Source organism: Berghia stephanieae, chromosome 10 (genome assembly GCF_034508935.2).
Source record: "Berghia stephanieae isolate SIO BIC M18660-M18661 chromosome 10, UCSD_Bste_1.3, whole genome shotgun sequence".
Taxonomy (NCBI): Eukaryota; Metazoa; Mollusca; class Gastropoda; order Nudibranchia; family Aeolidiidae; genus Berghia; species Berghia stephanieae.
Window position 1 is genome coordinate 5,786,445 of NC_088369.1, and position 15,000 is coordinate 5,801,444.

Sequence of the window (15,000 nt, forward strand, 5' to 3'; positions counted from 1 at the left end):
GACTTGTGTTGAGTTTGTATGTTTTGTTGAGGAGAATGGATACCATATTTTAGGGTGCTAATGCCAACAATTTATATTTTTGACCAGTTTAACATTTAATTAGGCTTTTAGCATCTGGTTCATTCCGACATAATACCGTTTTGAGACGATGGGTCACATATTTTCTCCGCAGATCATACAGGTTACAATAATTGATTCGCGTGCTGGGAATATCGAACGAGCGGGACCAAATAATTGGAGATCAAATATTTGACTTAATCTCAGATTGTCATTAACCTTTTGAAATGGTTTTTACATCAAGAAGGAGCATTAGAAATATATTAAATAGTATTTTCTTTTTTTGTTTTCCAAAGTATGTCCATTGATTATTTTCAAGCGCAAATGGAGCGGTGAATTAGTCACACAAACGGCTGTTTTGTTAAAAAAATAGTTCCTAAATTGATTAGTCAATAATCTATAATTAAGGGAAACAACTCAACAACAACAACACAAACCTCAACGTCTCATGGGGTTGTTTGCATTGCTTATAAAGGTCGATTATTCTCCTATAAAAGAGAGAGAGATTGGCGGGAGCGAGTATTCATGATCAGGTGAAAATGAAAACAAGATGCCGGCCTTTTTGAAATGTGAGTTTTATTAAATCTTCTTTTGCTTTCATAATTTTTATATGAAACAAATTTTATTGTCTTTAAACTAAAGACATTCACATTGTCATTCAATCGACGGAAAGTGGAAGTCTTCTAGTTTGTGGTTATTGATCACTATAGTCCGTTCCAAGACCCGTGTGTACAGAATATCGCAAATTCCTCCAAACTTACGAACTGTGATGCCGTGATATTTTGCACGCGGGCTTATAATATTTTAAGTGACATTCCGAATTTTGAACGCCGATAGTGATAGTCCAAAGTTTTCTCACAAGGCCGAATTCCTTTGATCTTTTCATCGTTTGCAATAAAATATGACTCAAACTTAAATTTTTTTTTTACATTAATGGTGTGTTGATTCTCTTTCCCGTGGGGAAATTATTCACAACAAAGTTGTATTCAGTGGCGAGCTTAGCAAATAATTTTGGGCTGTAAAAAAAAAGTTGTTTGGAATAGTGTTTGAAATAATGTAACAATAGATATCATTTAAATAGTACTAGCTATACTTAACAGTGTTGAAACAAGCTCATTTAAAGCGTTTTATGTCACAAAGTGTCTCTTCCCTGGTGGACAACGGACATGTCATATAATGGACAACACAAGCAGTCTGTGGGGTGATTATGATGTAAAATAAAAACAAAAACAAAACAAAACAAACAAACAAACATACCAGGGGGGGGGGGGGGGGGGGTCCCCGAATCTTTACGCTTGTCTTCGATTGGACAAGGAGAAATGCTTTTCACAAAGATATATTCCCCGACCAATTGTTGAGCAAGAAAACTCATAAAGGTGGGGAGGCGACATCATACCCGACCCAACAGAAAGAACACCTGGATTTTTCTGCAATAGCCGAAAATGCTGGGTCACCTCCAATCGCATTTTGACAGGACATGGCAGAACCGCAGCTAACATGCATAGATGGAATCTGAGAGAATCAGATGCATGCCGTCATTGCCAAGGAGGCCCTGAGACAATGGACCACATCGTCACCCACTGCCCAGTGACAAGCCTATCAGGAGGCTACGAGACAGCCTATAAGGCAGGAAAAGAATTTGAAGAATGGATTAAAAGATTCAAAATAGAGGTGTAGCCATTCGATACTACTACTCATAAAGGTCAAAACCCACTGTTCACCCATCGAGCAGAGTACACGTTTGTCATTATGTCCACTGGGGGGGGGGAGTTGAGTGTGATAATGTGATATTTCTTAACAAATGTAAACACGCTGCTTTGTTTACAAACGTTATAAACATATCCATGTGTCAAGCTGAATAAAATGACCAATCGTGATGTTAGATATTTCAAAACCTGTGAACACTTTTCACTAAGTGGGTCATTTTGAGCACATTTTGCAATGTGACCAACGACCTCGAGCACATGGAAAGTTGATATAGATCATGCCCATTGACCAATCATAATGCCATTGCAGATAGATAATATTGATAATGGTATATATTTATAGTTCGCCAAACATCCCTTCATCTGGAGGTCTCTGGGCGCGTAACAAAGATTAAGCCCTAATAGATAGTATACAGATGACGTCACTCAGGCCTTTGTTATTGTTTTTGCCATCCGCGTTTGTGAGTTGTTCTCACTAAACTGTATTAACCAGACTATAAAAGTTCATGGTTACACAGAGTTTGTGTGTTGGTCCGTTATACTTCCCGATGGCAATGTTGTGAACTCCTTGGCCAAGCGCATTCTATCTATACAATATACGAACAATAACGCTAATGGCAGCGATCTATATTCATGTTTTCGTCCAACCTCGTCATCGATCACATGATTTGTTGCTGTACAACGATTGGGCATTTATCAATAAATGTAAACTGATGTGTTTATGAAAGTTGTGAACATACCCATGAATCACGCTGAGTAAAATGACCAATTGTGATGTTGGATATTTCTCATCTTGTGAACACTTTTCACTATGTGGGTCATTTTGAGCCAATATTCCAATGCGGCCAATGACCTCAAGCACACGGAGAGGTAATAATATAGATCGCTCCCATTCTACACATAATCAAAAGAAAGCCTGTCTGAATAGAAACATTTCCTGCCATATTCGCTTGAAATGCTCTTGTGAAGTCGAAGAACTGATAATCAAATGGCTGATCATTCTGCCCAGTAGATTTTCTAAATAATATTAGTAAACGTTGATAGAATGATCCTTAATTTTTTTAAAGGTTTGCAAGTCAGGCGTATATCATTCTAAAACAAAACAAACTTCAATGGGCATGATCTATAGATAGAACGAAGTTGACGTCACTCAGGTCTTTGTTATTGATTTTTGCCATTCGCGTTTAAGAGTAATTCTCACTTAACTGTATTAAATAGACTATAAACGTTCAAGGTTACACATAGTTTTGAGTGTTGGCCCGTTATACTTCTGGATGGCAATGTTGTGAGCTTCTTAGCCAAGCGCATACTATCTATAGATAGTTTGAAGTTGACGTCACTCATGTCTATTTTATTGTTTTTTGCCATCCACGTTTATGAGTAGTTCTCACTAAACTGTATGAATCAGACTATAAACGGTCATGATTACACAAATTTTGTGTGTTGGTCCGTTATACTTCCGGATGGCAATGTTGTGAACTTCTTTGCCAAGTGCATACTATCTATATTTACTTTCCATGTGTTCGAGGTCATTGGTCACATTGTAAATTGTGCTCAAAATGACCCACTGAGTGAAAAGTCTCCACAGCTTTTTAAAGATCTAACATCACGATTGGTCATTTGATTCAGCTTGAGACATGGGCATTTTTATAACATTTGTAAACAAAGCAGCGTGTTTACATTTGTTAGGAAATATCCAATCGTTGGAGAGCAACAAATCATGTGATTGATGACCTGGTTGGACGAAAACATGAATATAGATCGCTCCCATTCTGTGCTCGTAGGCTAAATTATATTTTGGGCTGTTTACATCCGACCTGATTTTTTAAAAAATTAGATATTGAATGGTTATGTTTGCGTTGAACAATTGATTATGTGTTTTCGATGTTGTTGATTTTTTATATTGACGATAATTCTATTTTTGTATTGATTGTTGAATGTTAACGGTACCATGGTCTTCGAAATTGCTTTGTGTCGTTGGCCGAATCCGTGATTCCGGGGCAATCTAGGCAAGGCAAGCTATTGATATGGATGTATTTTTACTATTATCTGAAAGTATGAGTCTCGGGTTATTCATTTCACACATTATGATGTATACACCTTTAAAAATACGTTAGTTATCGTTTATTACAACCAGCGGTATAGATAGTATGCAGATGACGTCACTCAGGCCTTTGTTATTGTTTTTGCCATCCGCGTTTGTGAGTTGTTCTCACTAAACTGTATTAACCAGACTATAAAAGTTCATGGTTACACAGAGTTTGTGTGTTGGTCCGTTATACTTCCGGATGGCAATGTTGTGAACTCCTTGGCCAAGCGCATTCTATCTATAAGTGAATTGTACTCAATAATACAACCAGAGGGATCATTTGTTTCACTACTTAAGACAACTCACTAAGCGGGCCACAAACCTAAAAATGACGTCAAACTATAGATAGAATAAAGTTGACGTAACTCGGGTCTTTGTTATTGTTATTTACCATCCACGTTTATGAGTAATTCTCACTTAACAATAATAATCAGACGATAAAAGTTCATGGTAACACAGAGGTTTGTTTGTTTGAGCCTTGTACTTCCGGGTGGCAATGTTGTGATCCAAGCACAAAATATCTTTTAGTCATAGTGGCTACGCTGGAACCGTAGCCATCGTTAACATATAGATCTAGCCTGACACTAACTAGAACTCTCTAAAACTTATAGTGTGACGTCATTGTTTAGGTTTATGCAGCATTTAGTGAGTTGTCGTTTGAAGTGCTGAAGAAAACAAGAGATCCCATTTGTCGAACTATTGAATACAACTCACGATTTGTTGTGTCTTTGGCGACCAAAGACGTGTCTTTGTACCATGAACTTTTATAGTCTGAATAATACAGTAAAGTGATAATTACTCATAAACGCGAATAGCAAAAAACAATAACAAAGACCCAAGTGACGTCAACTTTAAACAATCTACGGGCAGCGTGGCTCAGCTGTACGGTCTTTACTTCGTACCCGAAAGGTACCGAGTTCGAATACCCGCTGCACTGCGGCTAATGCCTGGTTATTTCAGTCTTATCTTGGAATAGACCTTGGAGACAAATTTCCCCTATGGGATGAATATTAAATACCTTTTAAAAATTTCACTCTGGTCAGCGGTTGATGGCATGCCCAAAATATAGTTTATTTTTAATTTTCGAGTAAAAAACAAAACAACTGAAATGTTTATTCGACTAGAAATAAAATATACGATAACTGACGTAACTTTCAAAAGTATGTGCACTGTATTATGTTGATTAAAGAACGGAAGGCTCGTACTATAAGATAATAGTCAAAAAGGCACCCATGTCTATAGCTTGACAGGCATAGCAACAAGAGGTCACAGAGGAACCATCAATAGCTTGTCAGGCATAGCAACAAGAGGTCACAGAGGAACCATCAATAGCTTGACAGGCATAGCAACAAGAGGTCACAGAGGAACCGTCAATAGCTGGAAAGGCATAGCAACAAGAGGTCACAGAGGAACCATCAATAGCTTGACAGGCATAGCAACAAGAGGTCACAGAGGAACCGTCAATAGCTTGACAGGCATAGCAACAAGAGGTCACAGAGGAACCATCTATAGCTTGACAGGCATAGCAACAAGAGGTCACAGAGGAACCAACAATTAAGGAATGTTTGACTGGCATGTTCGTTGCCAGGAAATAAAAAGTCAGGTTTGCCGCAGAGGTCTAAATGGTAAAGAATGGACACCAAGTGGAAGGGAGATAACCACGCCCCTCGGACAGTCTGAATGTGTACAAATAGAGTAAGTGCTAAACATATTTTTTTAAAAAAGAATTCCTTTCATTCATTTGTAAGGGGAAATTTGTCTTTAAGGTCTAGTCCAAGGGAAGACTGGAACAACCCAGGCGTCAGCCGCAGTGAAGCGTCGTAATGTGAGTTAGGGCGAGTTGACTTGCTAAAGGTCACACAGCGAGTCCGGTAGTCGAACTCGGTAACTTTTGGGTACGTAGCAAAGAACATGCCGCTGAGCCACGCTGTCCTTTATCAATCAAACTACATAATATGTGACAATTAATATCGAAATTACATTTGAACTTTATCTATTCTATTATAATTTTAACCAGATTCCCGAAATGAGCTTATCGGAGACGTCAAATCACAGATTTATTTCCAACTGAAATTCTGACGACTAGACCCCGAATTTATTTCCAACATAAATGGTGACGTCAAATGACAGATTTATTTCCAACAGAGAGTCTGACGACAAATCACAGATTTATTTCCAACTGAAATTCTGACGACTAAACCCCGAATTTATTTCCAACATAAATGGTGACGGCAAATGACAAATTTATTTCCGACAGAAAGCCTGACAGCAAATCACAGATTTATTTCCAACAGAAAGTCTGACAGCAAATCACAGATTTATTTCCAACAGAAAGTCTGACGACAAATCACAGATTTATTTCCAACTGAAAGCCTGACAGCAAATAACAGATTTATTTCCAGCACAAATATTGACGTCGTAAATTCATAAAGTGCCTTGGTGGAAATGACTGATTTGGATAACTTACATACAATCTTGACTAATTCGTTGTTTTATTATTACACGATAGTCGCATCATTGTAAATTGTTCGTTAAAGAATAATTAATTATACTGACAATAAACAAGTGCCATATCGGACACAAAAGATAATATAAGTTTTATTGTAGTCAATTTGACTCTTTGATTAGAATTGATCTTGTTGAAAAAGATAGAGAAAGAATCTATTCCTGTAGTTCTATAGAGGGGACGGAAGTGACGTCACACAGCTTTGTTGATCTTTTCATCTATCCATCGTTATGAGTGGTTTTCACTAAATCCTATCAATCAGACAGACTATCAAGATTCAAGGTTATACATTGTTTTGTATGTGGGTAAGATATACCCGGCTGGCACTCTTGTGAGCAGTTTGGATAAACGCATAGCATCAATAGTTTATTTTTCTACTGCACGAACAAAGACAGGTTTAACCTTGACATTTAAAAAATAATAATAATAGTACTGAAATAGCTGTATAACTCCGAGATATCATATTCTAAGCGCTTAATTATGTATTTCCATAAACGTGTGATACACGTGTTATTTTTCATATACTCCGTCTTTTTTAACGATTCATTTGCAACCACTCAATTTGAAAGCCGGTATAACTTTATTATGAAATCAAACAGAGCAATATCGTCATCTGGTGGAGGCTCGATTTATAAAACAATATACGTGGCATCAAAACTTCACTGTGTCATTCTCTGCGCTGAAGACCTTTCATGTAAATCTCTCTATGCAGTCCACAAGAATATTCAAATATCGAATAAAAAAAACTGGGAATGTCAACTACTAAAAAACAAGGTTAGTGCCGGGTACGTTATGTCGGGTGGCGGAACTTATGGGTTTTTGAAAGAGCTCGACGGATTGGGATCGCCCGCAACAAGTTTTTTTGGTTGTGTGTTGGAGTCTGTGTCAAGATCAAGGAAGGGTTTGGCGGCTTTTTATGACTGTCAATCTGTTAATTCGAAAATGACAAATATAGGTATTCTCTTCGACTATGACAAAAATGCTTGGCCTCCTCTTGCCTATAACTGTTTGCCAAGTTTCGGTAATCAAGTTGGACTTGCCGGAACGATTCTGAAGATCTCTAAGGAAACAACAAGTCCCATCAGGTATAAACTAGAACCTCTTTGTCAGAAAGGCGAATACAAATGGGGGGACATCTTCTGTGATATTAACGGAGTGTGGTCTTATACCTCTAATGGACCAAAAGTCGGATGTATGTCCAAAACTTGTTTTAGATCTGACGGAACAAGGGTGGTATACAATGGCAACGAAGCAGTAACAGGAAGTGACCAAGTTGCGTGTCAACCATGGAATCAACAAACTCCCTGGCAACATCATTATGTTCCCTCAAACTTCTGGCTAGACAACTACGATATTGATGCCGCGAAAAATTATTGCCGAGATCCCAACAGCAGAAATCAAGCTCCCTGGTGCTACAGGATGACCAACAGAGAACCAAGCTGGGATTATTGCCCAGGTATATCCCTATGCCGGTTGACAAATTAACATTTAAATCACGTGATTGATGAAAGTTTCTGTCGCATAAATTTTTGTCTGATTCAAGTCTTGAATCCTTGGTTTACCGTGACAATACATGATAATAATAATAATAATAATAATAATAATAATAATAATAATAATAATATAATAATAATAATAATAATAATAATATATAATAATAATAATAAATAATAATAAATAATAAATATAAGAATAATAATAAGAATAATAATGTGCCCGGATGGCTCAGCGTTAAGGTCTTTGCTTCGTACCCGAAGGGTACGGAGGACAATCACCCACTGCTTCTCTCTGTGGCCTTGAGCAAGTCATCTCTCCCTAGCTCACTTCGTGGCGCTGCACTGAAGCAGATGCCTGGGTTATTCCAGTTTTCCCTTGGAACAAACCCTACAGAAAAATATTTCCCCTTTGGGGTGAATAAACGGAAATTTTGTTTTATTACTTTATTATTATTATTATTATTATTATTATTATTATTATTATTATTATTATTATTATTATCATCATCATCATCATCATCATCATCATCATCATCATCATCATCATCATCATTCATCATTATTATTATTATTATATTATTATTATTATTATTATTATTATATATTATATATATTATTATTATTATTATTATTATTATTATATTATTATTATTATTATTATTATTATTATTATTATTATTAAATTATTATTATTATTATTATTAGTTTTATTATGCTCATTGATATCAATATCATCATCATCAATTTCATCATCATCATCATCATCATCATCATCGTTATAATCATAATTATCGTCCTCATTATCATCATCATCATTAACATACTTCATTCTTGTTATTATTACTATTGTTATAATCATTGGTAGTCGTATCAATTGTAACAGTAGTTATAGTAAACAATAGTTGTATCAGTAGTAACTTCAGATGCTTTACATGCCTATCGTGTATACCATCATTATCAGTTTTAATAAAAACATACAATTCATTTGCAATTCTTATTAGAAGTCTACAGAAAAGTTTTATTTCGGTGTCAAATTATCTTCGTAGTTTAATATTATCATCTAAAACTTTTGATTGATTAAAAATTCAACTTATTTTACAATTTGATCATGTGTAATACATGTTTTCTTTTTTAACGAATTGATGAAATTGTAAAAAATGTTATCAAACTGAATAAATTTTGTGATTGAATATATTCAGTATTTCAAATCCCCCTCCACGTTCGTTCAGTTTTCTAAAAGTTTTACGTCTCACGGCGTTTACGACAAAATTCGGTTATGTCTCTAAAAAGTAAGATGGTTGAATAATGAATTGGGATGAAATGTTAATCAAACTGAATAAATTAAGTCATTAGATAGATAGAATGAATTGGCGTCACTCAGGTCTTTATTATTGTTTTTTTGTCATCCATGTTTATGAGTAATTCTCACTAAACTGTATTAACCAGACTATAACCGTTCAAGGTTACACTCCGTATTGTGTGTTGGTCCGTTATTCTTCAGGATGGCTGGTTGGGGATCCTGATCTCCCATAGCGGGCAGGGAGGTACATACTGTGCCGTCTATCCCCTTATATCTGTTTTCCAACATGCTTTCTGTCTTTTTCTTGGACTGAGATTATTGGTTTTTTCCTGGCCCTGTTCGGAGTCCTGACTGGGAGGGAAATAGTCAAATGCATAGTTATTGTTTTGGGAGATGATATTTTTTTCCTTGTAAATCATCTCTCTGTTATGTATTATTTAATTTGTTATTTTGAATGTATAATGTAAGCATTTGAGTGTATTCCTCTTTGTTGGATTTTGTGCTTGTGTCCGGATGGGACTTAAAGGTGATCTCAAACTAAGTAAATTGGTGGTATGCTCTTGGAATCTACATCTGATCCCTATTTGTTCCCATTCCCCTTTGTCTTACTTTCTCTTGGGTGCTTTAATTGTAATTCTAGAACTTTTTACTATCCCATTTTCTTCCTTTTTACTGGCGCCGATATAACCTAAGTGTGTTGCAAGCGCCGTAAAACCCTTAAAAACAAACCTCTTCCGGATGGCAATGTTGTGAGCTTCTCAGCCAAGCGCAGACTATCTATATCCGGCTCCTTGTCAATGCCGTTTTTAAGAGTACCACGGCGCTTGGCGTTTTCGACAAAATTGAGTTTTGTCTCTATAAAACAAGATGGTAGAATCAAGGATAATATCATGAATTGTATAAATTAATAATAATAATAATAATAATAATAATAAATAATAATAATAATAATAATAATAATATAATAATAATAATAATAATAATAATAATAATAATAATAATAATAATAATAATATAATAATAATAATAATAATAATAAATAATAATATAATAATAAATAATAATAATAATAATATATAATAATAATAATAATAATAATAATAATAATTAATAATAATAATAATAATAATAATAATAATAATAATAATAATAATAATAATAAATAATAATAACTCTTCTCTTTTTTTTTCTTATTTCTTCATCTTCTTCTTCTGCTTCTTCTTTTTCTTCTCCTTCTTCTTCTTCTTCTTCATCTTCTTCGTCTCCTCCTCATCCTCTTCCTTCTCCTTTAGCCCCTTCTTATTCTTCCTCTTCGTTCTTTCTTTCTTGCTTCCTTCTTCTTCTTCTCTCTCTTCTTCTTTCTTCTTCTTCTTCTTTCTTCTTCTTCTTCTTCTTCTTCTTCTTCTTCTTCTTCTTCTTCTTCTTCTTCTTCTTCTTCTTCTTCTTCTTCTTCTTCTTCTTCTTCTCTACTACTACTACTACTACTACTACTACTACTACTACTACTACTACTACTACTACTACTACTACTACTACTACTACTACTACTATTACTACTACTACTACTACTACTACTACCGAGCGATGATGCCCTATTATACCGCTTTGAGGCGGCGGGCCACATATTAGCTGGCAGGTACTTGAAAGGAAGTAATAGTTCAAACAAACGTGTACTTATTTGCAGGTCTGATAACCCAATTTATTATGGGCTCATTGTTGTAATGGAAATACGCTCAAACCGATGCAAAATATTATTGTCCATTACAACAATGTTAAATAAGGCCCATAATTGCCTTTGGTTATCAGACCTGAAAATATGTAAAGGTTGGTTCAGACACATAAATATATAGCATGCTTTTTTACCTCACGTTTAGTTGCAGACTGACTTGACTTATTGCCGATCGTCTCCCAATTTTCGGACTAGGACGCTTTGGCAGCTTCTCTGATTTGTTAAATGAGTTCTTTCCTCTGCGGTCTGCTGCGATGGATCTCAGGTGGTCTAAATCTTTTTCGCATCTCAGTTCTTGTGTGTCATCAAGGCGCTTGAGGTCTTTATTTATCGTAGTGTATATGTTTGTTGTGGGTCTACCTTTGTGTTTATTATGTCCGCTTATAACAACAAGAAATGAAGTGAGTAGGAAAGTATAGATAGAAGACAACAGAGAGGTCACGGGTTCAATGCAACACACACAAACGCCGCGAAGTTAGTTGGCCAGCATTTAAGTTAATAGCTAATATTCTCAGCACAAACATTTAAAATAGAAACGATTGAGACAATGAGTATGCTCCGGGAGTTGGGGTGAATTTTTGACAAAAAATGAAGTGAGTAGGAAAGTGTCAGAAGACAACAGAGAAGGCTCTAATAAGACTGGGGTTAGAAGCGAACTTTTTTGTGTTTCGTGGATAGGCCATACGGTGGAGTCACGATCTTCCCGGCCAGGCGGAGTTGTCGTTCCAGTAAGGTCGCGGGTTCAAGCCCCTATCGTCGCCGCGAAATTTGTATTGTCTGTTTCTTCTGGCACTTTCCGACTCACTTTATTTCTTGTTGTTATCAACATAAGTGCCTGGTCCACTCACTTTTCTGAATTATGTCCGCTTATGTACGTCTAGCTGCAAAACGATTATTATATTTTAAAAAAAACATGGCATGTTGTCTTTTGTATCATTTTGAAACTCTCATCAATTGACATTTTGAAGATAACTCGTGGTATAAAAACAATATGAATTGCCACTCATTGTATTAAAAAAAAAAAAAGAGTATGCCCTTTCGCCACATCATAAAATATCGTCGCCTAGGCATTCCAAGAAGGAAAATAGATAATTCATCAAACAAGATGTTGTCCAAGTGAACAAAGTGGAGGTTAATAATCTTGCCAAAGGAAAACTTTAAACTATAAAATACGATACGACACTCTCGTAAAACAGCGAAAAGAAAAATACATGTATCTATCGATAAGCCACTAAAGAGAACGGCTATGGAATTGGAATTTCACAATCAACCTCGACAAGATGATTATCGAATACTCTTCAACAGTCGTAACGTCACTTCCTTCCTAATGACGCATGGTAACTTAGTAACTGGCTCTAAACTATCGGAACAACGGCGGACGCCCCTAAGAAATATTTCTCCGACGAGCATAAAAGTGTATCCAGAAGAAAAAAAACATTATAAATCTGATCATGTTGTGACTTTTACACATTCTGATCACAAGACATCTGAAAATTTCTAGCAGCATGAAGAATAATAAAGTACCGATTTTCTTTGTTTAGAACCAAGATGGCCGCCGTTGCTGGGTGACGTGACATCAGACTATTGAATCCAATTACGACGGAGAGATCACCAGTGTGGAACGACGTGGTAGGAAAAGGATCCAAGACAACTTTGATATGGATATCATCCAAAGATTATAGAACTTGGTGAACGTAAACATACATCCGACAAAGGAATGGACGTCTGATAATTCGGGTAGAAAAAGACTCAATGAGTTTTGGACAGAGAATTATTGGTATTCTTGAAGGTGGTGAAGATACTGGTTATTTAGAAGAATGCCATACCATTTTCTTTTCTTTTCTGCATCATCTGGAACGTAGCAACTATAATTCTGTGGTCAGTGCAGACGTGTTTGAAGACTGGCTAAAAAACCGTTTGCTGCCTTTCCTCGAAGCACCTAGCTGTATTATATTGGACAACGATTCTATTCTGTGGCCCATATCACTTCAAGGCTCCAACGAAAAAAACCCGGTACGATTTCATGGATCCAATCAATCCATATTCTGACTTTTTATCAAAGGCCCAACTATACTCCTAGTGAAAAGAAACAAACCAGTAACAGTTTTCAAAGCAGACTGTCTAGTCAATGAGTTTTGATTCGAGTTTGCGCGACTTCCCCTATATCACCGTGAGCGCAATCCAATCGAGCTCATTTGGACCCAAATAAAGGGAAAGATTGAGAGGTGGAATACCAAATTTACTCTCACCGATGAGGCAATAAATGATATAACAAGGGAACACTGGGAAAAGGGATGTTCCAACCTTCGAAAACGGGAGGAAAATTACATTTCATTGGATAGAGTGATGCCACGAAATCTTTCCATAGTCGTTTCCTTTCTCCTTTTCCTCATCCTCGTCATTAGAATGTAATGATTGATGTGTCCAGTATGTCTTTGTTGTTGTTGGTGGTGTTGTTGTTGTAGTTGTTGTTATTGCTGAACACATTAATACATTTCGCAATCAAAATAATGTTGAAAGTGCGTAATGTTCACTTTCACTTGTATTTTTCAGCAATGTGTTATGATGGTTATAAAATGGAGATGTCTGATAGTTAAGGATTACTTACTTTGTTACGTGTTATTTGGCACGATAAAAATAACTCGTTTAATAAATACAAATATATGAAAGAATCGGATATTGCTTATTCCATCCATCTTGGATGTTATTTGTCTAATTCATGTATCATCTACTTTATCTTAAACGCTTAAATTGAAGCTCTTCTTCCACTTCTCCATTTTTTATAATCAGATACTGAATGTATATCGTTTAAGTTTCAATTAACCGAACTTTCCATTTTAACGAATTCCTTCAAACTGGATAAGCTGAAAATTCATTATTTTTATATTGCAAATCATCTTTGTGTTACTTTCCTTACCAGTTATCGATTTTGATATAGCTGTTATAAGCGAAATCCTGTCCTATTGTTTTACAATTAATGAAAAAAATATTTTTGATTAAGACAAATTGATTCAGATATTCATACAAACCTTTGAAGCTGTGCACTGAGGGACAGCTGAGAAAAAGAAGAAAAAAAAAACGCGCCACTTATTAAAAATCTGAAAAATCCTTCATTTTCAATTAATTCAAGTGACACATCTCTCGTCCAATGGGATTCCCCTATAATTAGAGACGAAGCGTCACACGCCAATTTGGTACTTTGAATAGAATTTCAAAATGGTTATTAAACTTTTAAAAAGTCTTGTTTAGGCACTAGTCATGGAAATGGGGATGAGAAATTCTAAACTTTTATCCATTTTTACGGGCACTTACTAGAAAATGTGATGCCTCTGAAATTTTGCATTTACTTAGACAATTCTAAATCTTCGAGTTAATTTTCTAAATTAATTTGGCACTAGAAAATTGTCTGCTCGTCTAGACATATGCCGGCTATATTTTGTTATTGTGTGCTAGAGCTGTGTGAATTTTGTTCAATTCTTTATTATCTTGTTTGACGAATTATATATTATTATCGATGAAGGTACAATGAAATTGAAGGTATTTATTACAGTTTTAAAATATATGGGGAGCGATAGAAGAATCAATTTATAAAATTATAGTTTTATTTGGATAAATAGATTTTGTATTATGACGTTACCGAATTGATTATCTCATTTTAAAAATAAACGGTTTTTTGTGTATGTTTTCCCTCTCTTCATTTGTAGAGATGTAAAGCCCTCACTCTGAGATGGGAATAATTAACCAGTAGATGTTTGACCAATCATAATATGGAGTTTGTGACACACGAAGGTGAAGACACATTCTCGGAGAAACATATTTAGTTGTTTATAGATAGTATGCGCTTGGCTAAGAAGCTCATAACATTGCCATCCGGAAGTATAACGGACCAACACACAAAACTGTGTGTATCCATGAACGTTTATGGTCAGGTTAATACAGTTCAGTGAGCATTACTCACAAACTCGGATGGCAAAAAACAATAACAAAGGCCTGACTGACGTCATCTTCGAACTATCTATAAACAATAACGTGAATGAAATCGACCTCTCTCTGATCATTGTTATTGTTTTTATACCGCTAGATGGGTGACTAGTTGTCACATGATTTTCTCGATCAT

The 15,000-nt window shown here is 35.6% G+C and overlaps 2 protein-coding genes across 2 annotated transcripts in view; one reads left to right on the plus strand and one right to left on the minus strand.

The window, feature by feature from the left end:
- Positions 1-15,000, minus strand: part of LOC144956133 (thrombospondin-2-like) — a 383,991-nt gene that overhangs the window by 151,493 nt on the left and 217,498 nt on the right. The window lies entirely within an intron of this gene.
- Positions 556-7,920, plus strand: LOC144956131 (uncharacterized). Its single transcript, XM_078886504.1, has 2 exons — positions 556-626; positions 5,870-7,920. Exon 2 carries the CDS (start codon positions 6,839-6,841, stop codon positions 7,841-7,843), a length of 1,005 nt encoding a protein of 334 aa, XP_078742630.1. The 5' UTR covers positions 556-626; positions 5,870-6,838; the 3' UTR covers positions 7,844-7,920.

Excerpts from the sequence above, each read along its gene's own strand:
- LOC144956131 (XM_078886504.1), top strand. The coding sequence starts at position 6,839 with ATGTATTTCCATAAACGTGTGATACACGTGTTATTTTTCATATACTCC.